This window comes from Delphinapterus leucas, chromosome 8, assembly GCF_059928025.1.
Source record: "Delphinapterus leucas isolate spDelLeu-1000000601 "Yukka" chromosome 8, BTC_Dleu_Yukka2, whole genome shotgun sequence".
NCBI lineage: Eukaryota > Metazoa > Chordata > Mammalia > Artiodactyla > Monodontidae > Delphinapterus > Delphinapterus leucas.
The window spans coordinates 72667404-72694175 of NC_143136.1; the positions used below are offsets into that span (position 1 = coordinate 72667404).

Here is a 26772-nt window from a genome sequence, read left to right on the forward strand (position 1 = left end):
CTTTGCGGAGATTTCTAAGCTTTAGCTCCAGCCTGTGTTCTTATAGGGTAATGGAGACAGCGCTAGATTTGAGATGACAAGATTCCCAGAGAAGTTCCACCACTTAACAAGCTATAAAACCTTGGGGAATCTCTTAACTTCCATGAGACTTATTTTTCTCATCTATAAAATGGGATGATAGCTACCATCCCTCATGATTGTTGTGAGGATTTCACAAAATACTGTACTCATTTAGTTAAAGCGCTGCTTACCTTAGTCATGTATGTGTGTGTGTGTATGTGTGTGTTTTCTTTTAATCTTCTAATGTTTCCTTTGCAAGTTTTCCTCTTTCCTTTGGCGCTTCATTTTTCTTGGCTCAGGTTCTCTGTCACTTTGCTTTTTCTAATTAACTAATTAATTGATTGATCATTCATCCATTCTATTGTATCTGGATGAAAATGTTGACCTCCTGAGAGTTGATGTCAGACTTGCTGGAGGCAGGGAGATGATTTGGTGGTAAGGTGACTCCCTAAGGACGTAGTTTTTCTGGAGTCGAGACAACTACAGAAATACTAATTGCTGATTTGGGATGGAATAGAAATCAGGAGGAGGGGGAGAGGAGAAGAGTGAGGAAAGGGAGAGTGGGAGAGATGAAAGCATCCAGGAAGATGGTGTGAGGAATAGGAGACTGCCAAGGGTGCAATGAGCAGTGAACAAAATCCAGGTTGCAGGAGAGTGAGAAGTGAGTGGGGCTATCTAATACTCTATTGGAAGCTGTCTGGTTCCTGTGATGTAAATCTATGCCAAATCTTTGGTAAGGCTTATCGTGGAAAAGGGCTAAGTCCCAAGCCAAGAGCAGGGTGGTAGGATATGGGGACAGCAAGTAATGAACAAATCTATTGGAAATCAGAAGTGACCATGACAATGTAACCCCCTAGAGGCTCACAGGTACCATGGGGAGGGCTTTGAACATCCAGTAGAGGCAGGATGGGCATCTGAGCTAATCTTACTTGAAGGGAGTGGCAGTTCCTGCTGACATCTAAACATTCATTTTATTTTTTAATTAATTAATTAATTTTTGGCTGCATTGGGTCTTCGTTGCTGCGCGTGGCCTTTCTCTAGTTGCAGCGAGCGGGGGCTACTCTTCGTTGCGGTGCACGGACTTCTCACTGCGGTGGCTTCTCTTGTTGCAGAGTACGGGCTCTAGGCGTGCCAGCTTCAGTAGCTGTGGCACGTGGGCTCAGTAGTTGTGGCACGTGGGCTCAGTAGTTGTGGCACACGGGTTTATTTGCTCCATGGCATGTGGGATATTCCCGGACCAGAGCTTGAACCTGTGTCCGCTGCATTAGCAGGCAGATTCTTAACCACTGTGCCACCAGGGAAGCCCTAGACATTCATTTTAAAACATAATATGTACAAATGCCATAGTCTCTTTGGACTTGGGTTCCAACAAAAGAAAGCCTATCGCACAGGAGGAACTTGATCGATGTTTGTTGAATAAATCGACTTTAATTTTTACTGCCATTTATTTACCCTCCTTTATTCCTATCATACCCTGTTTTTTTTTTTAATCTGAGTGACCTCAGAACTAGCTATCTTTAAGTGTTCTCTTTATCCTTTTCCTCAACAAGAACTTATTTCCCTATTGTTTCCTTCCTGTACCTCTCGTTAACCCCTGACAACTGCATGTCATCTTAATTTTCTACTTTCCCTCCAGAAGTGCCACTTCTCACTGTTTTCTCAAATTCCACAGCAGTCATTTCTGTGGCTGTTCCTGTCTCAGCATTCTCTCTCTTGCTCTCTCTCTCTGTAGTGTTTTGGTTTTTGTTTCTGGCTCTTGTGGCTAGCCAGTCTCCTTTTTATGGTGAAAGATTCTTGGATGGTTTATTCATGTAAACCATACTCCCTTTTGCTCCACCATATTTGTAAAATTCAATTTAGAGAGAGACAGAGACAGAGAGAGAGAGAAAAAGAGAGAGTGTGAGTGCACACTCATGCACACATGAGCACTTATCTCTTGGGGTAACATGCTGAAGTATTTCTAGATGAAATTATTTAAGGTTTGGGATTTGCTCTAAAATAATCCAGAAGAAAAGAGGGAAGAGGGAGAAAAAGTGGCAGTGGGAGGTGGAGGGGGGTGTTACGCATAAACAAGATTGGCTGCATTGTTGAAGTTCTGTGATGGGTACCTGACAGTTCAGTATGATATTCACTCAACGTGTTTGTAAGTTTGAAATTTCCAAAATAAAAAGCTCAATTAAAGTCTGTTCATTAAAGATCTGCATGGGAGTCATTGATCTCCACAGCTAGCACATTTTTTTTTTCCTGTACATGACCTCATCCCCAGCACATCCCTCGCCCCGCACTGAGCCATTTCTAAACTTTCCATATTGGTTTGTTGGCTTGCCAACTTCCCTTTGGCCTAAGAGCTCCTGGTGGGCAAGGGCTAGTGTCTTACTCATCTTGGTAGTGCCTAGGATACAGCCTGTTGAACTGAGGAGGAATGAGCTACATTACCTGTCAGTAAACCCCCAGCCCTTCACTGACGGATGCCCCCTCCCCCATCGTCCTGGCTTTTGCTGGGTCTGTGACCACATATAGGGGCTTCTAACTGCGTGGGGTCACAGCCCACTGGTGCAGGGCTGCATTCCCCAGGAGGGAGAGGGAACAGCCCCTTTGGCTTTCTACATGCACAGCCCTATCACTACAAATTTCTCTTATCAGCCTGGTTCTTCTTCAAGATATTTCCAGTCATTCCAAGACAGTCTCCAAGATAATTCCAGTTTCCTTTCAGATCTGCAGTTCACATCAAACTTCTTCCTATGATTCGGTGATTCAAGTGACTGCAACTGTGGGCCTAGGTTAATGTGCGGGTCCTCGCTGCCTAGTGTCATTTTGAGCAGCCTCTCTTCCCCTGCAATTCACCTTCTGTCTCAGGACACACAGAATGTCATCCTTTTCTCTTTGCATTTCCTTGGGGTGGTTGGTCCTCATATCACCCTCTGGAAAGGCAAATGGAGCAGTGCTGCCATCTTTGCTTCCCATGTGTCTTATCGTCCTCCCCAGTTTCCTCCCTGCTGTCATCTAGCCCAAATCTTCAGCTTTCCTATTCTAGGTTCAGCTTATGTCATCTCTCATAGTTCTCTGCAACTACTACAGTTCTGGTGGCTTCTAGGACAATCATCCTGGTATCACCTTGCTCTCAATACCCTTTAAATGGCTTATTACAAATCCCTGTGTCCATTTTGTCTTCTTCCCATTATGCTACTCCGAGGGTTCAACTGAGGGGTCAGATGTTCTTATGCTTGTATGACAAGGATCAGAAAGGTTGAGTGGCTTGCTTGAGGTTTATGACCTAGTAAGTGTCAGAAGTAGAACCCCAGTTTCCTTATCACAGTCCAATGTTATACCTAGTACCCACCATCTGGCTTATACTTTGCTACTGTCCCCTGGGAAGTGATGGCTGACCTTGAACTTCTGTGCATTTATTTGCCTTGCAACATTTACCTTTTTGGAATATTTCTGACAATAGTCCCAGAGGACTGGGAACTGAGCTAAGCCAGCGTGGGGTGGTCAGGACTAACTGTCTTATTGATTCATGCTGGCGCTGACTGAAGCTGGATATTGTCTCAAACAGTTCTCTTAATCCTGAAAAGAGTCAAACAATTCAGGAGAGGGGGTGGGGTGCAACGTCATGACCACTGGGCCTTCGCCAGGTGCCTTTGGATTTCCAGGAATCAGAGACAGTCTTGGCATCAGGTCATACTCCAAGGGCTGTCAACCTGTAAAATGATGGGCTGGAGTGCTGACCCCTTCCTTGGGTAGAGAGAAATGCTGACTGTTGGATAGCATTATTAGTTAGAGGTGCAGAATGGTGGAACTATGAGTGGCAGCTAACTTCTGTGGGAAAAAAATGTGTTTGTCCCCTACTGTCACCTGAGGATGCTCTTGGCTATTCACCTGTGAGCATATGAAGTGTGTGTGTGTGTGTGTGTGTGTGTGTGTGTGTCGGAGGGTAGAAGAGCTACAGCAGGTTTCCCTCTCACCTCCACCTCCAGTTAACACCAACTTCTATACCCCAACCACAATGTCCTGTAGCATCAGGGGCCCTCAGTTCTAGAGCATCAACTTTGTGGGAGGCCCTGAGTAAATCTCCCCTTGAAACTAGAACTCTACCTTCCGACCTTGATTGCTTTGCAGAAGAGAATATGTCTGTAATAAATCTAATACTTTCATTTTCCCTCACCAAACCTTCAAAACAAACTATGTATTTATGTGGGAACCTGGAAAAGACATTTCACCTCAAGTGAAAACTTGAGCATGTTATACAAACACACTGAGAAGAATCACTCCTTACGTTTGCATAGAATGTTGGCCTTTGCAAGGCTCAGTGTACCACTTTCTAACCTTTGCCTTCAGGGAGAACTCACTGTGGGTGAAACCACTCGGTCCGCATCAAGGAGAAAAGAGCTTATCCAGGGAGGTGGAGTGGGTAGTCCAGTATTCTAGATTCTCCACTTATTCAACAAAATTACACACGTAAACATCAATGGGATCCTGACTAGGACCAAAATGAGGCCCAGGAATGAACTGGATTTGCAATTTCGGATGCTTTATTACCTAAAGTCAGAAGAGAAGACATAAAAGCTGTTTTATTTACCAAGAAAGTGCACTAGGCCTGTGGAAAGTCAGTCCTTTTTGCTAAGCTCTCAGATACTAGAGGCAGTCGGCTAGACGGCTGTGTTTTACATCCCAGATTAACATTTTCGAGGCTGCTGAATAATGTAGATCCTTTTCAGTGGCGTGACCTTCTCCAGAGCAGGTCTGGGTTTTTGATGTGCCATGTGCATTATTGCTGGAAATTTATGGCTGAGCTAAAGGTGAGGAGGAAAGAAAAAAATGAGCATATTGGATCTTTTGGGTCATAAAGTATTAAAGTAGTAGAAAACAAAACAGCTGGTCAGAGGAATTTCACAGTTTTGTTTACTTCTTTGATAGTATCTCTTTTTTCCATACCACCTCTAGCTCTGTATCCATGGATATACTTGTTAACCTGGGTTTTCCCTCATTAGTGTGTTTCTAATTTTTTAAAATTATAAAAATATATAAGGTAATTATATAAATTATATATATATATGTTTTGAAGTGACATTTTTAAAGCTAGAAATATCTTCATCAGTCCTCCAATATTAGAATTTATTCTGGCATATATACTATGCATATACAGAACACTATATGCTAAGAAGGGTATGGGGACACTGAAGAAGGTCCTGGGGTGGGGAGGAAGAATGCCTCGGATGTCAGAAGATCAGAAATAAAGAACCTCTGAAAGAAGTTAGGGGATTTTTAGGTTGAAGTATGTGAAACTGGCCATTTTATAAGGTTCAAATAAACAGTCTGGTAAAGAGAAGGCTGAGGAATGACTTATTAGCTTCAGGTAACAAAAGTTCTCACTAGTCATCTCTGCAGAAGACATGTATGAGGAAATGAGCTTAAATAGATTTAAATTAACACAGACTGAGACTTTGACAATAAGAGGAATTTCATATGGAACCAAGAGGCCTTATGGAATTTACATTAAGGACAGCTTAAGATGGAAAGGATGCCCAATGTTGCAAGTCTTTCAGGCATAGTTTTCCTAGGAGGAGAATTTGGACCCAGAGGCCTTTCGGTTCCATTCCAGTTCTTGGTTTTCAAGCCCACTGATTCAGTATAAAGGTACCTAAGAACACCTTCCCTAGCCAGCAAGGAAGGGATGCCTCAGCTCACCAGGAATTTAATTTATCACTATTGAACTTAGATGCCCTTGCCTTGACACTCAAATAAAAGGGGAGATAAACTGTTCATGACCCCAAACATCACTGTTTATGGTTTGTTTGGGCTCTTCTAAGCCAGGGAAAACATATGTGCCTTACATCACTTCTCAAATGTCCCTGAGCTCTGAGCACACAACATTCCCTTTCATGTGAAACTTGGCTCCAGAAAGTTCTTTCTTCTTGGTCTTAAAAAAATTAAACATACTGGAAGAATATACACTGAAGTGTTAACAATGATTATCTCTAAGGGGTAGAATTATGGGCAATTCCTAGTCTTTTTCTTTACTTTGCCTTTGCTTCTCTAAAAGTTTTCTTTTACAATGAGAAGGTAAAAGTTATGTAATAATTAAACCCAAGGACAGTCTATGCTGGCATTCTAGCAGAAAGGAAGAAACATAATTGAGGTATTGGTTATAAGTATTACTTTACAATCTAACAAAAGAGCTGCTGATTTATTTTTTTGTCAGATCAGATATCATTGGGCCACATGACATACATTTTATAGTGTGGTAAGGGCAGAGTGTTTTGTTTCGTTTTTCTTTTAACGTTAGAACCAGAAGGAAACTTAAGAGGTCACTGACTTCAGTAGTTTTCTTCCAGACTAGGTGTCTTTAGTGTCAACTAAAACAGATGGATTATTTCAGGTTAGCTCTAAATCACATTCAAGAGATTACAGGTAGGAAGACCTACTTGGCAAGTTACTTAAAGTCAAATGTAAGGTAAAGGAGGGTGAGAAAGGAAATGAACAAATAATTCTGATATAACAGAAATCTGGACAATTAGCCAAGGTGAGATGGATGGGGCAAGATGACAAGGTGAGAAAGAAGAGAGAAAACCACAATGTTGATTGTTGCTCTTAAGGTGTCAGAGTGATGGTGGGTGGAGGTGGGAAAGGTGATCATTTCCAGGGTTATCTCCGCAATTCAGGGGCTACATGTTTTGATCATTTAAAAAATTGCGATAAAACATAAAGTTTACCATTTCAACAATTTTTAAATACACAGGTTAGCAGCAATACATACACTTACATTGTTGTATAGCCATCACTACCATCCATCTCCAGAACTTTTTCATCATACCAAACTGAAACTCTGTACCCATTAAAGAATAATTCCTCATTACCTCCTCTGCCAGCCTTTGGTAACCACCATCCTACCTTCTCTCTCCATGAATTTGACTACTTCATGTATCTCATAAATGTGAAAGCATGTAATACCTGTCCTTTTGTGTCTGGCTGATTTCATTTAACATAATGTCTTCAAGATTTATCCATGTTGTAGTATGTGTCAGAATTTCCTTCCTTTTTAAGGTTGAATACTATTCCATTGCATGTATATAGACCACATTTTGTTTATCCATTCATATGCTGATGGACACTTGGGTGGCTTCCATCTTTTAACTATTGTGAATAATGTTCCTATGAATACTGTTGCACAAATATCTCTTCAAATTTCTGCTTTTAATTCTTTTGGTTATATATTCAGAAGTAAAATTATTAGATCATACAGTAATTCAATATTTAATTTTTTGAGGAACTGCCATATTGTTTTCTATAGTGGCTACACCATTTTACATTCTCACCAGGAATGCACAAGGGTTAGGGGCTACCTTTCAACTAAGGCATTTAACTGAGGTTGTAAAAGCTCTGCTCAACTGCATCTCAAAAGAGGAATGCCACAGATCAGAATGAATGGGAGACTGCCCCTGGGGGCTGTTGGCCATCTGTGAACTGGTCTGGCAAAATTTAGGGGGAAAAAAATCAACAGGATTGAGAAAATAGTGGAAACAATTCCGGCAAGGATAACAGCCTTAGATAAACTGCCCATAATTATTAAATTAAAAATGTACAAGTTGCAGAGGGTAAGGGCTTTATAGGGACAGGTGAAAATACAACCAGAGAGTCAAGTTCTCTTTCTCAAATACCCCACCCCCTCAATCAGGAGCATCCTAATATAGAAAGACTTGGGGGTTGTGGGTGGAGAGTCTACAAAGGGTCTACCTTCAGATGATGGAACTGTAAATAATAGTCAATCATTAAATGCCCCGATTCTTTTCTGTAGATTTTAAACCAATGGAGATAGGAACATTTTATATTCAAGTCCAGACCAGAAATAAGTAGGAATAGGTTTCTAACCTACAACCTTTGCTTTAGTCTGACATCTTAACTTTGGGGACACTTTGGATTTTTCATCGTTAATCTTTGTAAAATGATAGGGTTTGTAGAATGAAAGGTGTTTGTCTGACTCATTAGGGTAAAAGAATCTAGGTTAACCCCACAAGAGAAAGAAGGATATGTGTAAGGATTCTTCCTGGCTGTGGCTCCATCCCATAAGGGGCAAAATATTGAACTTGAAAAGCAGATCGATGGAAACTTCCACATTGAGAATTTACCTTCATTTTGGGTAGTCGTGACCCCAGAGCCTACATTTTTCGTTTCAGAGAAAAAGTCAAAGAAGTATGGTAAAAGTCTTTATGATTAGAGCTATGAAAGAAATTCTAGAAATTAAAAAGTCAGTGGCAGGTTTTGTTTTAGAGCCTGAAGTCAGGTGGTATTAGAAGACTGGCAGCTCTTCCATTCATCTTTGAAGGGTGTTAACTTCCAACTTGAATGTTGGCACTTAGATTTCCACACCCCGTTAAGCAAAGTGCTTAAAACAAAACATTCAGCTTGAGTCAATGAAATTCAAGGATCATCCTACACAGAACAAAAGAAACCTTTTTAGATTTGCAGATGCCTTTGATAGTTTCCCTTCCCCCAGGATCCCATTTCACATACATCTCACTAACTTTGGCCCTGGTGACATAGCTGGCAGCTTGAAAAGTGGCCCCAATTTAACTAGGCTTCAACATTCCACCCCCGTCTGCACTATAACCCAGCCCTGTTACTAATGGTTTAACTGGATACTTTTATGTTGGGAGAAGCTTCACAACTATTGCCAAACTTAACTTCTGTAACTATCGAGAGAATGAATATATTTGGCAGTATCAGTCTCTCTCATTCCTTGCCTTAAAATAATTCAGTAAACGAGCAATCGTAGATCTCAGGGGAGCTACGTGACTCTGAGGGGTAGATGGAACTTGGTCTAAGACCAGGTCTCCTAGATTTTTATCTTAGAGAGCTTTGGGGTTATACAACCCTTTTTCTACAGGAATAAACACATGATGTGGCCTGTCAGTGGGCAACATGAATTCTCTCAGTATTTAGGGCTGGAAGAGGTGAGAAAGACTGACTAGAGAAGAAGGGAGGGTCCTACCTACCTTGAAAGGTAGTGGGGAGTGAAGTCTGTGTGGAGATGAGTGGGGGAAAGAGTGGGAGGGAAAATTTTAGGTTGCTTCCCACTTAGATTTGTACAATTCCAACCTCTTGGGAATTGTTTTCCAATCTCCCAAATCTTAAACCCTTGGTTGGCTTTAAAGTAGGGTATCCAGACATGATTGGCATATGGATAGAAATTTCCTGCCATGATTGAATGGTTGCTGAGCTCCTATGAATAGGGCTATAACTCTCACTGTTTTGGACTCTAAGTTCTTAAACTGGTATGGGAATTAACATGGGTTCTAGGAACTAGACATAATTCTAGCTGAGGGCATGAAGGAATGTTAATAAATGCAGAGGCTATGACCCTCATTTCTGCTACTATATTTCTTCTGGCCAGTTGTATATTGTTAGATCTTCATGACAATATATATTGTTGGGAAAATCACTGTAATGCAGATGAAAATTTATCATCAGATATCTATCTCTCTCTCTCTATAAATATTTTTAATAAATTTATTTTATTTATTTTTGGCTGTGCTGGGTCTTCGTTGCTGAGCACGGGCTTTCTCTAGTTGTGGAGAGCAGGCGCTACTCTTCCTTGTCGTGCGTGGGCTTCTCATTGCGGTGGCTTCTCATTGTGGCGGCTTCCCATTGTGGAGCACGGGCTGTAGAGCGCACAGGCTTCAGTAGCTGTGGCACGCGGGCTCAGTAGTTGTGGCTAGTGTGCTCCAGAGCACAGGCTCAGTAGCTGTGGCGTATGGGCTTAGTTGCTCCGTGGCACGTGGGATCTTCCCGGGCCAGGGCTCGAACCCATGTCCCCTGCATTGGCAGGTGGATTCTTAACCACTGCGCCACCAGGGAAACCCTAAATCTCTATATTTTATATGTCTTATTTTTTTATGTTAGGCTGTATAGTTATGCATTTCTTTTTTTAAAATTAAATTTATTTATTTATTTATTTATTTTTCGCTGCGTTGGGTCTTCATTGCTGCTAGTTATGCATTTCTTTTCATTAAAAAATTAAGGTATAATTTATGTACAGTAAAATAGATACCCCCTTTAGTGTTTAGTTCTATGGGTTTTCACAAGTGCATAACATCTGTGACCACCACCTCAGTCAAGATATAGAACCGTTCCTTCACCCCCCAAAATACCCTCCTGTCACTTTATGGTCAACCCCTCCTCCCACTCTCTGGCAACCACTGATCTCAGCAGATCTATTTCTTAAAAGGCGTTGGTCTTTCCACCCCAGGTTGACCTTTTTTATTATGAAATCCTATTATGCTTCAGGTTGGATTATGGATTCAGGGAAGATTTTTCTTAGCTGTAAGGGACCATGTGGATACCACCAACTTCCATATTCAAGGCAGTGACTTATGGTAATCTTGGGACTTGATTTTATTGCTGGTCTCTTATCCTTTGCCTGGATTCCAAGTGATGCCCTGTAGGATATCTCCTTGGGAATAGAAGCTAACACTTACTGCAGGCTAACTGTGTCTGGCTCTGTGCTGAGTCCTTTGCACATGTTCTATACCTTCATTTTATTCTCACAACATCTTCGTGAAGTGGATACTATAAACCACATTCTCATTTACATATGAGGAAACAGAAGCACAGAGAAATGAAGAAACCTGCCCAAAGACACACAGCTAGCAAGTGACGGAGTCAGCATAGGACCCAGGCACCTGATATCTGACGCCAGAATGCCAGAACCTGTTCTAACCAGTAATCTATGCAGTCTTAGCCATGGACCTACGCCAGTAGACATGGAGCTAAGTGTTAAAGCGGCTTTAAAAAAAAAAAAAAGATACAATTGCTGTTAAAAATATTTGTAACAGCACACCAACTCAATATTTTCTTATGATTTCTAAATACAACTTATTGTTGTTGTTATTTGATTCTTCTGTTTATCTTTGAGATTCAGAAGTGATATGAAAGAACAATATGAAAGGGAAAGAACCTTTATGTCATAGACATATGCACATGTGTCTATAAAAAACAATAAAGGCTCTGGCATCATACCTAAAGTACAACATCATCAACCTTTACTGACCACTCTCTGTAAACATTTTATTTTGGGTTAACATATATTCTAGAGGAATATATCTATTCCACTTAGCTGTACTTACTGTGGACATTCTATTGCCCCTGAGGAAGAAGCGTTTAGTGGGCAGGGGTCGGAGAATGTGCGTGGCGGGTCATCATCCATCCCTGCCCTTCTTCTAAAGTCAGGAAGGCAAAGAGTCACTTATGATCGCACCCCTTCCGATCTATCTGATGGGAGAACCAAGCCCCCCTACATGAGAAGGCTCTGTAGCTTTCGTCTTTCATTAAGATCTTGCCTGATACTACTTGCCTCATGGGCTTCAGACACACCTTTTCTTTTCATTGCCATGAAACAGATGTTACTAATTAGAGCAGAGACTGCAGGCAGGTTGCTCTGTGTCGGGCACTGTTCTAAGAACTTCCTGTGTGTGAACCTCATTGATTCCACTCAACAGCCATCTGAAGTATATATATCCTCTTCCTTATCTTCATTTTACAAATGACGAATCAGAGGCATGGGATCAGTAACTTGCTCTAGACCTTAGAGGTAGCAAGTGGAGAAGCCAGTGCTAAACAGGGGTCTCAGAAGTCTAGCTGCACAGTTTCTACTCTAATCTTTTTCAGACCCCTGATTTTGGTAATAACAGCAAGTCTTCCTTCTGCAAAGGACACCCCCCCAGTCCTGTCTCTTCAATATATATGGGGGCAGCAGAAAGAGTGGTCCTTCAATGCCTGAATTCAATGCACCCGCCCCCTAGAAGTAGAATAAGGACCCTCACTCAGCTCACTTACAACATTTAAAAACAAAAGATTGAATCCAAAACTAAACCACTGTCTACGTGGGAAGAATTTTCTGAGTTTCCTGAGTTACTTAGAAAGAATTCAAGATACGGAAATAAAAATAGCAATGGTCAACCACCTTCATAAATAGACTTTACTAGATAAAGTCAGCCAGTGCCCAGGCTTCCTCCAGCCCCCAAATGGGCAACCCTCCACCACACACCCTGGCCTCAAATCAAACATTTCCTGTTGGGAGTGCAGTGGTGGGGAGGAAGTTCAAAAAGGGCTGAATTCCCAATACACAGGCTGCCTTTTTTTTATAACAACAGGTCAGCGTTTCCAATAAATATTTGGGATGGCAACGTCAAGTTCTGCCAGTTTGGCATCATGATTCTTGCTTAATTTACTATCATATTTTTGAAATGATTTACTAGACACTAGGAATTTGGGAGCATCAGCTTTTCTCATCAAAACCACTTCGTGTTCCTTGAACTGAGAGCAGATTCTTTCACAAGGACATCAAACCTCTGAGTTGGAAAACACCCCAGTGGTCATCAGCTCATTCACCCATGCAGCCCGATTGGCTGGGTGAATACTGGCTGGGAGCGTCACGTGATGTACCTCACCCACGGCTCACCTTCTCCAGCGTATCGTTCAGGGCATCCGTCGTCTGTATTTTGGCAGCATTTGCAATGGCACTGTGAAGATGAAAAGAAACTTCACATAGAAATGGAAACTTTCCCACTAAAGAGGCTAAGCCATTTTTACAGAGGGTTTTCTACTTGGCCTTTAAGCTTTCATTCTGCTTGGCTACTTCTGGAAGACAAAAAAAAAAAAAAAAAAAAAAAAGTCCTACTCTGTATGCCCATGTACTACAACAAGCTTTGCAGGCCAACTTATTATAATTAATATTTTTAAACTTTTCATCAAAGTACAGCATACATGCAGAAAGGTGCACATGTTATCAACGTACAGGCTGGTGAACATTCACAAACTTGTAACAGTAGTCAAACCAGTTGCCCCTAAGAATAATCACTACCCTGACTTACAGCCCCATATATTAGTTTTGACTTTATTTGTATATCATAAAATGTACCATACGGCAGGTACTCTTTTGTGTCTGGCTTCTTTCTCGGGCCAAGTCATTTGCTAGGACAGCTTCAATCAGGGCTGAGTTTACAGTGCAATTTCTTGAAGGGAACTCTGCGCTTGGCATACTTTTTTCTGGATGGTTTGTGTTGGTTAGTAGAAGTTATTGGGGTATGGACATAGCGTAGATTATTTTCTACGCTATATTTTTCAAAAGCTATTCTCCTAGAAGATACAAGGAGGTGTTTGTCCACAAAAAGGAGGAAATCCTATCCATGCAAACACTCACAAAGCGGATATAAAGAGCAGAGGTGGCTCATGGGGGAGCTAGGGAAGCTTCAGGGCCTCTCACTGCACAGTCTCCTTTCAAGGCCCTGGGAGGGGCCCTAGCCATTTCATATTTGTAATTTTGTATTATTTTTCCTTAACATGGTCCTCCAATTCTGTAAGATTCAGCTTCCACATACCTATATCTATCCCTGGTAAACAGGACAAAAGAGTATTTTTCTGCTGTTTTAAGTTCTGTAGTGGTCCAATTCCCACCTTTTAATGACTATTAGAAAACAATTGATTTTTTTTTTTTTTTTTTTTTTTTGTGGTACGCGGCCCTCTCACTGTTGTGGCCTCTCCTGTTGCGGAGCACAGGCTCCGGACGCGCAGGCTCAGCGGCCATGGCTCACGGGCCCAGCCGCTCCGCGGCACGTGAGATCCTCCCGGACAGGGGCACGAACCCATGTCCCCTGCATCGGCAGGCGGACTCTCAACCACTGCGCCACCAAGGAAGCCCTGAATTTTTTTTAAGAGGGCTCCAATCAGCACTTTATGACCCTCTAGGCAGCTCCTCTTCCTGCAGTGTTCACCTGATGTTAGAATTAACAGTAAGTCCCTTTTGCTGAGGTGCAAAGAAACGGATGACTTGTCCATGGCTGCCAACTAGAAGGTCATTTCCAAGCTATGACTCTAGCTCCTGAGCCCCTGGCCCAGGCGTGTTTAGCGGTGTCACACTAAACAGGGCTTACACTTGAGTCAGGTTTTAGCAGCAGGATAGGTTTCTGAAGTTAACCAGCTGGCAATTCAACGACAGTGTGACGTCATTTACAGAGTGCTTTCTCTGTTCTAGGAACTGTCCTAGATGCTGGGTCAGGAGATAAATAATATGTGACTCCCACCCTTGAGGACTTATAGCTTTGCTTTAATTATGCGATAGTTATTTTCTGATTCAGAAGAAACAAAAGCTTAATGCCAAAGGGGCAAATTTAAAAAAATTGAGCTATAGGGCTTCCCTGGTGGCGCAGTGGTTGAGAGTCCGCCTGCTGATGCAGGGGACACGGGTTCGTGCCCCGGTCCGGGAAGATCCCACGTGCCGCGGAGCGGCTGGGCCCGTGAGCCATGGCCACTGAGCCTGCGCGTCCGGAGCCTGTGCTCCGCAACGGGAGAGGCCAGAGCAGTGAGAGGCCCGTGTACCGCAAAAAAAAAAAAAAAAAAAAATTGAGGTATAGCTGACATATAATATTACATTAGTTTCAGGTGTACAACACAATGATTTGATATTTGTATATACTGCAAAATGAGCACCACAATAAGTCTAGTTACCATCCCTCACCATACATAGTTAAATGTTTTTTCTTGTAATGAGAAGTTCTAAGCTGTACTCTCTTAGTAACTTACAGATATACAATATGGTATCATTAACTATAGTCATCATGCTATAATTTCATCCCCAGGGCTTAATTATTTTATAACTCTAAGTTTGTGCCTCTTGATCTCTTTCACCCATTTTCTACCCCAGACACCAATCCCCTCTCCCCCGAGCTTTGGCAACCACTAATCTGCTCTCTGCACCTATGAGCTCGAGTTTTTGCTGTTGTTGTCCTGTTTATTTTTCTTCTTAGATTCCATATACAAGAGAGATCATATGGCACTGTCTTTCTCTGACTTATTTCACTTAATATAATGCCCTCAGTGTCCATCCACGTTGTTACAAGTGGCAGGATTTCCTTCTTTTTTATGGCTGAACAGTATTCCTCTGTGTGTATGTATGTATGTGTGTGTGTGTGTGTGTGTGTGTGTGTGTGTATCACATTTTTTTTATCCATTCATCTGTTGATGGACACCTGGGTTGCTTCCATGTCTTGGCTACTGTAATAATGCTGCAATAAATGTGGAGGTGCATGTATCTTTTCAAGTTAGGGTTTCATTTTCTTCAGACAAATACTCAGAATTGGAATTGCTGGATCACATGGTAGTTGTAGTTGTAATGTTTTGAGGACACTCCATACTGCTTTCCACAGTGGCTGTACCAATGTGTATTACAAGCTATCAGTGCACAGAGGTTCCCTTTTTCCCAAGTCCTTGACACAGCTTGGTATTTCTTGACTTTTTGTTAATAGCCATTCTGACAGATGTAAGGTGATATTTCATTGTAGTTTTGATTTGCATTTCCCTGATGATTAATAATGTTGAGCACATTTTCATGTACCTGTTGGCTATCTGTATATCTTCTTTGGAAAAATGTCTATTTAAATCTTCTGCACAGTTTTAAACTGGCTTGTTTGCTTTCCTGCTACTGAGTTGTATGAGTTCTTTATATATTTTGGATAGAGTATTTCATTTTTTTAAAATTTAATTCTTATATTTTAATTTTATTATATTTTATTATTATTACTTATTTTATTTTTGGCTGCGTTGGGTCTTCGTTGGGTCTTTGTTGCTGTGCATGGGCTTTTCTCTAGTTGTGGTGAGCGGGGGCTACTCTTCATTGCGGTGCACAGGCTTCTCATTGCGGTGGCTTCTCTTGTTGCGGAGCACGGGCTCTAGGCATGTGGGCTTCAGTAATTGTGGTGCACGGGCTTCAGTAGTTGTGGCTTGTGGGTTCTAGGCACGCGGGCTTCAGTAGTTGTGGCTCGGGGGCTGTAGAGTGCAGGCTCAGTAGTTGTGGCGCACGGGCTTAGTTGCTCCATGGCATGTGGGATCTTCCCGGACAAGGGCTCGAACTCATGTCCCCTGCATTGGCAGGAGGATTCTTAACCACTGTGCCACCAGGGAAGCCCAGAGTATTTCATTTTAAAGTAGAAAAATCCTCAAAAAATTTCCTTCCCAGAAATTGAGAAGAAAACTTTTAAAGTGATCTAAAAAGTAATTTTATACAGAAAGAAAAAGCCCCGAGAAATTCCATAGCCTATTTCCCTCCACACTTTCTTTCTGAGACTGTTACCATTTTAACTCTTAAGGATGTATCTGAGCATCCTCTATTTCACTCCTTTTGAGTCACTCATGAGCTCACCTATGGAAACCATCCTGAAATAGGCTCTGAAGCGCCTCTACTTGGAGGAGCTAGTTTCTCATGTTCACTTCTTTTTGAAGGCACTATTTTTCTTACCCAAGGCATAGAGGGGCTGAGCCATTTGTACATGAGATCCAGCCCACGGCTCTCTGCTTAGCTCTGAGAAAGGTGCAGTGTGTCAAGGTTACTGCGGAAGGAGCAGGGAGAAAACAACCTCCATATCCAAATTCCTTCCAGATGTGCCAAATACAGTGGCCATTATTTTCTAAATAATTGAGTGAGGAATTTAAAATAAAAGCACATTTATTTTTAATTCAGATTTGCTTCAGCAGAAAGCATATTACAAACACAAGGCCAGCTTAGGGACAGTACTTTAAAGGCTAAGGTGAAAATAAGATACAGGGATGTGAGTCCTGTTTGGATGCATTCAGGACCTTGCTTTTTAAGCAGGAGGCAGTTGCGCTGGCTGCAGGGAAGAGGAGGATGGGCAGAGAGAGTCCTTCAGAGGGTAGCTAACCCCCTCTCCCATGCTGACCCCCACCCCTACCCCACCCCACCATGCCAGCTGCCTCTAACTCAGGTTAGTAAGTGCCTAGGGAGCCTTGGTTTGTCCTAAGATCCAGCGAAGCCTCTGACTTCTGGCAGTAGAGTCACTTAAAAATCAAGATGAAGAAGGAAAAGAAATTAAGTAGTCCCCTACCTTGTTTTCTCTAATCCCGTTTTCCTGGTGTGTCTCTCCAAGAGGCCAATTTCTTGTTTTTTGGAAATTCGCTTTCCTCCAGCTTTCACTATAAACAAATAAGCATCAACAAGTTTGCTTTGTTATTCAAGGTATGAATTTATTGTAGATTTGAAGAATTTCAGAACTTTTCGAAGAGCTAAACTTTAATCTAAAACAACATAATCAAAAAGTACCCTGAACTAGCATAACAGAAGAAAAAAATATTTTGGGCAAACAAGGTGGGAAGGAGAGAAGGGCTAAGGTTTTTGCTTGTCTGTGTTCGGAGAGGGGGACCTGAGGCTAAAAAATGCAGAGGTGTTTACACCTTCGATTTGGAGAGGAGATAACAATTTATTCCCTTAGGCATTTTACTGAAAAACGTTTTTTCTTATTATCAAACCAATTACATTCTTCATGACAGCAACCGACAATTCCAATGTGACCCTTCTGTTTTCCCACAAGATTAAAGTGCAAGGCTTGCAAGATTTTTTTTCAACCAAAGCTTTCAAAAGCTAGATTGAAGAATGAGCCAAAAGTCAGGGCATGTGGTGGTAACAGGCATTTAATTCAAGAGAGATGCTTCTGATCCCACCAGATGCCCACCTTCCATCCCAGACCCCAAACCTCCAATGTTGGAAGAGCTCAGATGTTCTAATGAGTAATTAAACTGCATTAATAATCCTGCCATTCAAGAGATCAATTAGTGTTAATTAGGCTACAGATGACCTAACAGCAATTCAAGTGTTTAACAATGTCAGATGAAATCAACTTTTGAAAAGGAGCAGCCCATTTCAGATTGCAAGTCAAAGCAAATACTTTTTTCTGTTCCCAGGAAATTTGCACATCTGAAATCTGACAAGCTCAAATGAGGAAAAGCTAAATGGACGTTGATTTGTTTGAACCTGTTAATTCTTTTTATGGAAATGTCAGATTGGCAATTTTCTAAAACTGGCTCCAATAGAGTGAAAAATAGGAAAACCTATTTCTCAATGCCCTCGTGAATTGACTTCATCATTTTTCTTTTAAAATTATTATTTAATTTTTTTGATTATGTAATAGTACATGCATAAGGCACACAATTCAAAAATCATGGAAAGGTCTGCAGTCTCCCTTCTACCATTATTTTTAAGCCTCCAGTTCATCTCCCTAGATACTGCTAACGATAACAAGTCCCTATGTATTCATCGATAGACATTCTATACACATACCTATATATTTTTTTAAATGGCAGCATTTTAGATGTTTCTAATCCATTGCTATCACAAACAATGCTGCAATGAATATCCTTTGCATATACATAATTTTGCACAAGTGCAAGTATATCCATGGGATAAATTCCTAGAAGCGATCTTGTTAATTCTTAAGAGTATGTGCATTTGAAATTTTGCTAAATCTTGCCAAAGTCACCCTTCACAGTGGTTGTACCAGTTTACAATCTCACCAGCCACAATGACAGTGATTGTTTCCCTGTATCTCAAGCAACAGTGAGAACTAGAAAATGTTTGGCTTTATCAACCAATAAGAAAAAGAAAGGTAATTTGCCTTTCTAATATTTTATTAAAAGTTGAGCTTATTTCTGTGTTTCAGAAGCCAGTTGTATTTTCTTTTATAAACTGTTCACATTTTTGGTCCATTTGTCCTGTTGGACTTCTGTTCCATTAATCTCTCTGTTTATATGCCATTACAACTTTATTTTAATGACTGTAGCTTTATAACATATTAAAAAAAAATTATTTTTTGGCCGCACCATGCATCATGTGGGATCTTAGTTCCCTGACCAGGGATCGAACCCCTGCCCCCTGCAGTGGAAGTGAGGAGTCTTAACCGCTGGACCACCAGGGAAGTCCCTAACGTATTTTAATTCTGATAGTCCTTCTTTGCTACATTTCCTTTGCAGAATTTTATTAGCTATCCTTATTTATTTTTCCATATGAACTTTTGAATCAGTTTGTCAATTTCCTCCAAAAAATCCTGCTGGTAGTTTTTTAATGGTCTTGCTTTAGATTTATAGATTTTTTTTTTTTAAGGGAAAATTCGTATCTTTATATTCCTGGTTGCTCTCTATTCAAGAACATGGTATGCTTTTCCATTTTCTACATTTTCTTTTGGGTCCCTCAGTAACTTGTTCACATAAATCTTATACATTTATTGTTAGGTTTATTCCCTAAGTATTTTCTCTTTGTTGCTGCTGTTGTGGTTGTAGAGAGGGTCTATTCTTCCATTATAGCTTTCACAGATTGTTGTTCTTATATTAATATCATTGATTTTATACCCAGATCTTATTGAATTCTCTTATTATTTATAATATTTTTGTTGACTCCCTTAGATTTCCCAGGTAAAAAAAATTTATATAATCTGCAAATAATTATAATATTACTTTCTCTAGAATAATATTAAATAGTGGTGATGATGGACATCTTTGTCATCCTAATTCTTTTTTTTGTCATCCTAATTTTTAATGGATTGCTTTTAGTGTTTTCGCATTAAGTATGATGTATATACTTAGTTGGATATACACACACACATATTTACAATATATATAATGTATATTCAAATATATTTCTTTCATCATATTAAGGAAATATCTTTCTATTACTGTTTCATTGGGCTTAAAAATTACAAACACATGTTGAATTTTATCCAATGCCTTTTTATCATCATATATATAATATGGTTTTTCACCTTAATGAGGTTAATTATATTAATAGATAAAAATTTTATAAATATATATTAATGAATATTTTACTATCAAACCATTCTTGTGTTCATGGAATAAACTCCACTTGGTCATTTTGAATCACCAAGTTTTTTTTTATTGATTATAAAGGTGTCTCACTAGAATTCTGTAATATTAGATACAGTCCAGGAAAAAAATCCTATTTTCATACACGGTCTGCTTTAAATTCACACACACACACACACACACATGAAAAAAAGGCGTACAAAATAATCAGCAACAGAAATGAAATAATGTGGAAACACCTTCTGAATAGCCCTGGAATACAGAGATGAAATAAACCAAGGGGTGGCTTTTTCTGGAAGGCTGCTTGAGAAGGGTGTGCCACTGTATGAGGAGTGGTGTGGTTCATAGCCTCTTCTACCAAGAGGAATCAAATCACAATAGGTCTAGACCTAGAGCTTGAGCCTTCAGTATCTCTCCCAGCAGTATCTTTCATCCTCCTTGTGACAAATGCTTTTAAAACATGGAGTGCTGTAATTACTTTCCTATTAGTGTTCCTTTTGTTTTCTCTGATGCTTTTGTTTTTGCACGTTTTCTTCCACTGGTTATTATAGCCAACTATAGAAGCACACTTGTTACAGTTAAAATAAGCAATAGTTAAAAATGAGAAGACCTTTGAAATGTTAAGCTCTGTGCCACTCATTTGAAAGAGCACAGACAATTTAGAGAATGTCCAGATGAGAGCAACCAGAGTGGAGAAGGAGCTGTGTCAGACAAGCAACTGGGAAAACTGGAAAGATCGCTTCTGAGGAAGCAAAGACTCAAGGGAAGCTTATGGTGCCATCTTCAAGGAGTTTAGGGGCTGTCTTGTGGAGGAGGAATGATTTACTGGTAAGGAAATGTTATCTAGGGTCAGAGAGCTCTACCCCCTCCTGTGCTCTGTGACCTTGGGCAAGATAAACTCCTCTGAGGCTCAGTTTCTGCATCCTTCAAAAGGGAATAATACTGACTGTTTAGGTTGTCCTAGGGAATAGAGGTGACATAAGCAGCTGGCACATGGTAGGCACTTAATAATTAGTAGTTATTATTATTTATATTTATGTTTTTCCAGAGGAGAGAATGGAAAGCAAAGAATGAAAGTTCCAGAAAGGCAGAGTCTGGCTACATATAACTGTGTTAATCAAAGTGAAGAAGATTGCGTAGTACAATAGTATATCTCTGGTCCCTTAGTGTGTTAAAGTAAAGAAAAGAAGTGTATCTGCCATGAATACTTTAGAAGGATTTTGGGGAGTTTGGTAGAAGTTGAACTAGATGATTTTTATTGTAAGGTCTTTATTATGATTCTAACTCTTCCCACCTACCTACAAAAGAAAATCTATCATGTCCCTCCCTTTTGAAAGAATATAGTGTACTCAGAGAAACAAATCCCAAAAGAAATGCAAAGAGAATGTAAAGGACTTCCCTGGTGGCCCAGTGGTTAAGAATCTGCCTGCCAGTGCAGGGGACATGGGCTCGAGCCCTGTTCCGGGAAGATCCACATGCTTCGGACCAACTAAGCCCGTGCACCACAACTACTGAGCCTGCACTCTAGAGCCCGCGAGCCACAACTGTGGAGCCCGCATGCCACAACTACTGAAGCCCGTGTGCCTAGAGCCCATGCTCTGCAACGAGAAGCCACCGCAATAAGAAGCCCACACACCACAAAGAAGAGTAGCTCCCGCTCACCGCAACTAGAGAAAGCCCGCGTACAGCAACGAAGACCCAACGCAGCCAAAAATAAATAAATAAATTTATTTTAAAAAATCTGTAATCACATAATTCCATGTTTAGGTCCTTTCAATATGCAAAATGAACTAGAGATTTTAAAATGTAAGAGAGAGATGTTTTGGATAGTTTCGTTAGGAAATCTACATTGATGTGGAGAAAATGAAACTTTGCTTTCCTATCTCTGAGTAAGAGGTATAATTTTGTGGCTGCTTTTGTAGTTTATAACTTTTCGAAAGTTGACCTCTGAGTTTAGAATGCTATATTGCACAATTTTTCTTGCAGGCTTATCTTCCTTTATCTTGACTACCCTCTACCAAACACTGTGCAAGAGCTTCTTTCCTTCATTAATCAGTGGAGAATGTGTGTGAAAAAGCTGACCACCACAGAGGTTTGGGCAAACTCTGCCTTGTGACTTAGAACGTTCATTTGAAGATTTTAATTAAAAGGTTAGATGTTTGCAAAACGCTTACTTTGCATTCACCGTTGAGTTTTTTGGCATATTCTAAACTGTCAGTCAAGACAAAAGACTCTCATCAGGAAAAGCAAGGAGAGAGGGCTTCAGAGGGAGAGGGCTTGACCTGGGCCCACTTTACTGTCACGTCTCTGCCCCTTCTCACCAGCTATGTGGCATTGGGCACGTCCCTCGACCTTGCTGACTTTCAGTTTGCTCCTCTGTGAAACAAGGATGAGGGTACATCATCAGTCTGCAGTACTGGTGCTGTGTCTAGAAGGCTCTGTGCAGTGCCAGTCACACAGGATTGAGTGAATGGCAGCCGTTCTTGTCATCAAACCCCTGTCCCTGTGACCTGTGGGGTAGTGGGTCTCGTAACCTCTCTGTTGAACCTCACAGATCAACTCCCAGAAGTTGACATGAGCAGACTGGAGTTGAGAGAATTAAGCCTCTGGTGTTTGCTTTTTAAAAAACCATACTAACCCTTCTGCAGCTATGGTTTCCTCCCCATTTTCTGCATTAGTTTCACCCTTGGGGATACACTCCCCAAACTTCCGTCTCTTTAATGAGCCAGAAAATGGATTCTCTCTGGGGGTTCTCAGTGGTGACCCCTTTGATGGCTCTGACTCATTTGCCTTAAAACAAATTAAAGTGCAAGGAATATACAAAAACTCATGAACTGCTGCTTTTTCTGGTTCATCACATATGTACTCGGTTTCCTTGGATTACCTTCTACTCACACATTTTTGACCGTTCAGGTAATGGAGTTCTTAAAAACTGAGAGCGAGGCAAACCAAAGCAGCAGAAAATCCTTAGCAGAAAAGCTAAGCTTCCTAGAGCCCAGGCTGCCTCATGTTTAATGTAGTCTTGTTTTACAGCATAAATTTATAGCCAGGATCCACAGAGGTACAATATGTTATATTAATATACATAAAAGAAAACCCACTAAGCACCCCCTGTGTAGGTGGGAAAGTTACAGCTGGCTGACTTTGGAGCGGTTTCATTTTCAACCATGATGGAGCAGGCATATGTTTCTTTCCCACTGCAATTTTCTTCTGCTCTGATGACTGCAGTAGTGCCGAATGCAGCCTGCCTGCAAACATCAGGAGGTCTTGCAATTGAGGAGAATCATTTCTTTTGATGGCTATGTGTTTTACTAGGCCTGCATTTTACAGGGATTAACATTCGTGTGCTGGGTACCTTACATAGGTTATCTCCTTTAATAGTCATAACAACCTTACAATATCAATGTTATTTATTACCGCCTGCTTTAGAGATGAGAAAACTGAGGCTCAGAGAAGTGGAAGGGAAGCGGGGTTTAAATCCAGGACTGTCTGATTCCAAAGGCCATGTCAGACCTTTCACAGACCTTTCATCATGTCTGTGTCTTACTTTCATGGACCTGTCCATTGCCTATAAAAATCAGGTGAAATTTAATGGAATTCTGGCAATGAATTATTTTTGTCCTATAAATACAATTTTGTACAGTAGCTATCTGGTTCAGACTTAAAATATATAGCGAGACAAGCTGAAGGATGAGGCTTCTTTGCTCCCTTGTTCTCAGTGGGGAGGCAAAAGTCTTCCTTCATCTCCATTCTAATTATCCCCAACCGCTTATCTGTAGTGTCACAGTTCATAATAATTAATTGTCATACCAGAGGCATTGTGACATGCTTGATGGCGTCATGGTGGGCTATGTACACAGAGTAATTAGCAATCATTAGTGGCGGAGACAGAAAGTTCCTGGTGGTTCCATTCAAACTTTCACTTGGTTAAGTTTATCCCTGTGATCTTTGTGTATAAACGTCATTTAGCAAATCAAGTGTTAGCTGAACTGTTTTACCAAGGATTGGGGTGGAAGTGGCGGGAAGAGAATGGCGTTTTCTCTTGTCCTTGTGTAGAAACTTCTAATAATTTGCATCGATAGTTCTTGATCATTATTTAGCATCATGAATTTTAAATAGAGATAATGTTAAATATTCCTAAATCCAATGACAAACATAAAAAGTCAGGAGTCTGCCACAGGAGACCAGGACAGGGTGCTGAGAAGTGGAAACTCAGAATTAGTAGTAACAATTCTGACTTTGGCTGGGCTGCTCACCAGAAAGCCACTGAACCTTGTGTCAGTTTTTGATGCTTTGTGAAGTTTATACCTGCCATCACCCTCTGCAGCAAAGATGACTGAAATCATCTTGGCTTAGAGGAGCCAAAGAATGATACCAGTACATAAATTTTGCTAATGGAGAAAGGCAAGAACAAAGAGGTCAAGTTGTTGAGATATTTCTTAAGGAAAAAAGAAGAAAGGCAGTTAAAAGAGCATCAAATCAGCTAAAAATAGGCCTGCATGCCTCAGCCAATCTATGTGAACATATGGTTAAGTACAATAAAACTAATTTCCATATTCCAGGGAGTGGATATAAATAGCATACCTTTTTTACAAAAAGAAAGGAACTGTGGATGTTTTGCAAAATGCCTTGATAGCTACCTTTTCCAGTCAACCCCTCCCACACTAGTGTCCTTATTAAAAAGTGCTCCTCAGCTTGGTGACAGACAAAAGACATTACTGATCACACTGCCCGACCCCAGAGCCTGAGAAGGAGAGAAAAATTGGGTTGCTCTCTTCAGTGTGGAAGCTGGATTGGCTGGGTATGAAGTCGGATGACGTACAGGCATCTTCGGGAGACTGAGTCCGAAAGCTGGGACCTCTAGGGAGGAATGTTTCCATGGCAGTAAATTACCTTCCAGGTGTGAATGGGTCGCTGCTAACCTGCAGCCAGGGAGGGAAGGCCCAAGCTCACCACCTGCTCCTTTCCACCAGCGCCCAATCCCTTGTACTCCCACATAGAATTAGGTTTTCATTCAACCGGGCCTGACAAATCCCCAGGTGATTTTTACACAGAAGCCTAAAAGGATCAAAGACAGGAGGAACTCAGTTTGGGGGAAGTTAAAGGAACAAGGGGAGGTTGAGAGCCTCTGCTCTGTTGGGGCACCTCTGTGGAAGGCGCAGCGTGGAAGGAGGGGCAGCAGCAGCTGAGGGGTCTTGCTGTCTGCAGGACAGAGGGCAGGTGGGCAGCCTACCTGCAGGAGGATGCCCCCCTTTCAATGCGGAGAGCTGGACTTGCACTTCACTTGCCATAGCGCGTGCCAGGGCCAGGGTCAGTGCCGGCGCTCTGGAGGCTGAGTGCGGCTGCCCCACTGCACCCTGGCTTTATATGGGCTGGGGGCGGGGTCCCTTAAGGGCTTTGCTGAGCAGCAACAGGGCTTGTCATCTAGCTTTTCTGGGAACCTACATTTTGGGGGCAAGTTTTCTCTTAGAAGGAAACTTTCTTATTATTCCCTTCATCTGAGAAGTCAAGGTAGACAGCTAAGGGGACTCTTTCCTTCACAGGAGGAAGGGGAAAGGATCAAGCTCAGTGGAATTCTTCTTCTAACTATTTATCCATCGAGTTTGTATGGTGCATCTACAATGTGACAGGTTTTGTCATATACTCGCGTGACAAGGAGGGCAAGACAAGATCTTTGCTTCAAGACATCAGTTGTTTTTCTGAGGAGGCAATTATAAAACAAAGTGTGATGACTTTGTCTCAGTCTTTGCAATTTTAAGCATCTATACTAAGAAAGTAAAATTGGGGATGTGCACAGAGATTTCTGCAAGGGATGGTAATCATATATTTCTCTCTCTCTTTTATTTTCTTTTTAGTATTGATTGGAATCCACATGAACACCCCCAAATAGAGAGGGATAGTTAAATAAATTAAGATATAGCCATGAGAGTACTATGTACTCATTACAAATTGTGTTTTTGAATAATATTTAATGTTGTGAAAAATATTCATGATGAGACAGTGAAAAAGCAGGCTATAAACCAAGAGATGCCTGCTTTGTTAAAGAGAAAAAGTACAAATGTAAGCTTAGGCATTATTGTATCTCCAGTGCTATCAAAGTTCAGCAAAAGGCAGGTGCTTAGAAATGTCTCTTTGTTCTTCAACACAATTAAAAACTTCCACTCTTCAAAAGACATTGTTAAGAAGATGAAGACCAGCCCCAAACTGGGAGAAAATATTGGTAGAGCATATTTCTGACAAGTACTGGCATCTAGAATATATAAAGAACTCTTACAACTCAATACAAAGAGAACAACCCAATTTAAAAATGGGAAAAAGGGGCTTCCCTGGTGGCGCAGTGGTTGAGAGTCCGCCTGCCGACACAGGGGACACGGGTTCATGCCCTGGTCCGGTAAGATCCCACATGCCGCGGAGCGGCTGGGCCCGTGAGCCATGGCCGCTGAGCCTGCGCGTCCGGAGCCTGTGCTCCGCAACGGGAGAGGCCACAACAGTGAGAGGCCCGCGTACCACAAAAAAAAAAAAAAAAATGGGAAAAAGATTTAAACAGAAACTCCACAAATAGAGATATTGACAACGTGTAAGCACATAAGAAGTTGCTCAACATCATTAACTATTAAGGAAATGCAAATTAAAACCACAATGAGCTACACCACATATGTATTCATATTAGAATGACTCAACTAAAAAAATTGGAAAATACAACATGCTGGTGAAGATGCAGAGCAACTAGAACTCTCAAACATGGCTGATGGGAATGCAAATTGGTAAAGCCACTTTGGAAGTCTGGTATTTCGCATAAAATTAAACATATACTTAGTACATGACTAACAATCTAATTCCTAGGAATTTTCCTAAGAGAAATGAAAACATATGTACACATAAAAACCTGTGTGCAAATGTTTATAACAGCTCTATTCTATAATTGCCCAGAGATAGAAACAACCCCAAAGTCCATCAACTGTAAAATGGATAAACGGTGGTATATCCATAGAATAGAATACTATTCAGCAATTAAAAGAAATGAACAGATATTTGCAACAACATGGGTGAATCTCA

At 41.0% G+C, this 26772-nt stretch overlaps 1 protein-coding gene across 2 annotated transcripts in view; it reads right to left on the bottom strand.

Annotated features, from left to right (window-relative positions):
- Positions 1-1949: 1949 nt before the first annotated feature.
- Positions 1950-26772, bottom strand: part of DAPL1 (death associated protein like 1) — a 100573-nt gene continuing 75750 nt past the window's right edge. Inside the window, exons 1-4 of one of the 2 annotated variants that reach the window (XM_022570168.2) lie at positions 24950-25152; positions 16953-17040; positions 12518-12578; positions 1950-4853 (exon numbers count right to left, since the gene is read on the bottom strand). In XM_022570168.2, the coding sequence (XP_022425876.1) occupies positions 4737-4853; positions 12518-12578; positions 16953-17040; positions 24950-25007 (324 nt within the window). In that variant the 5' untranslated portion in view covers positions 25008-25152 and the 3' untranslated portion in view covers positions 1950-4736. Of the gene's footprint in view, positions 4854-12517; positions 12579-16952; positions 17041-24949; positions 25153-26772 lie in introns of those variants that run through there. The other variant, XM_089916788.1, reaches the window with a different exon arrangement.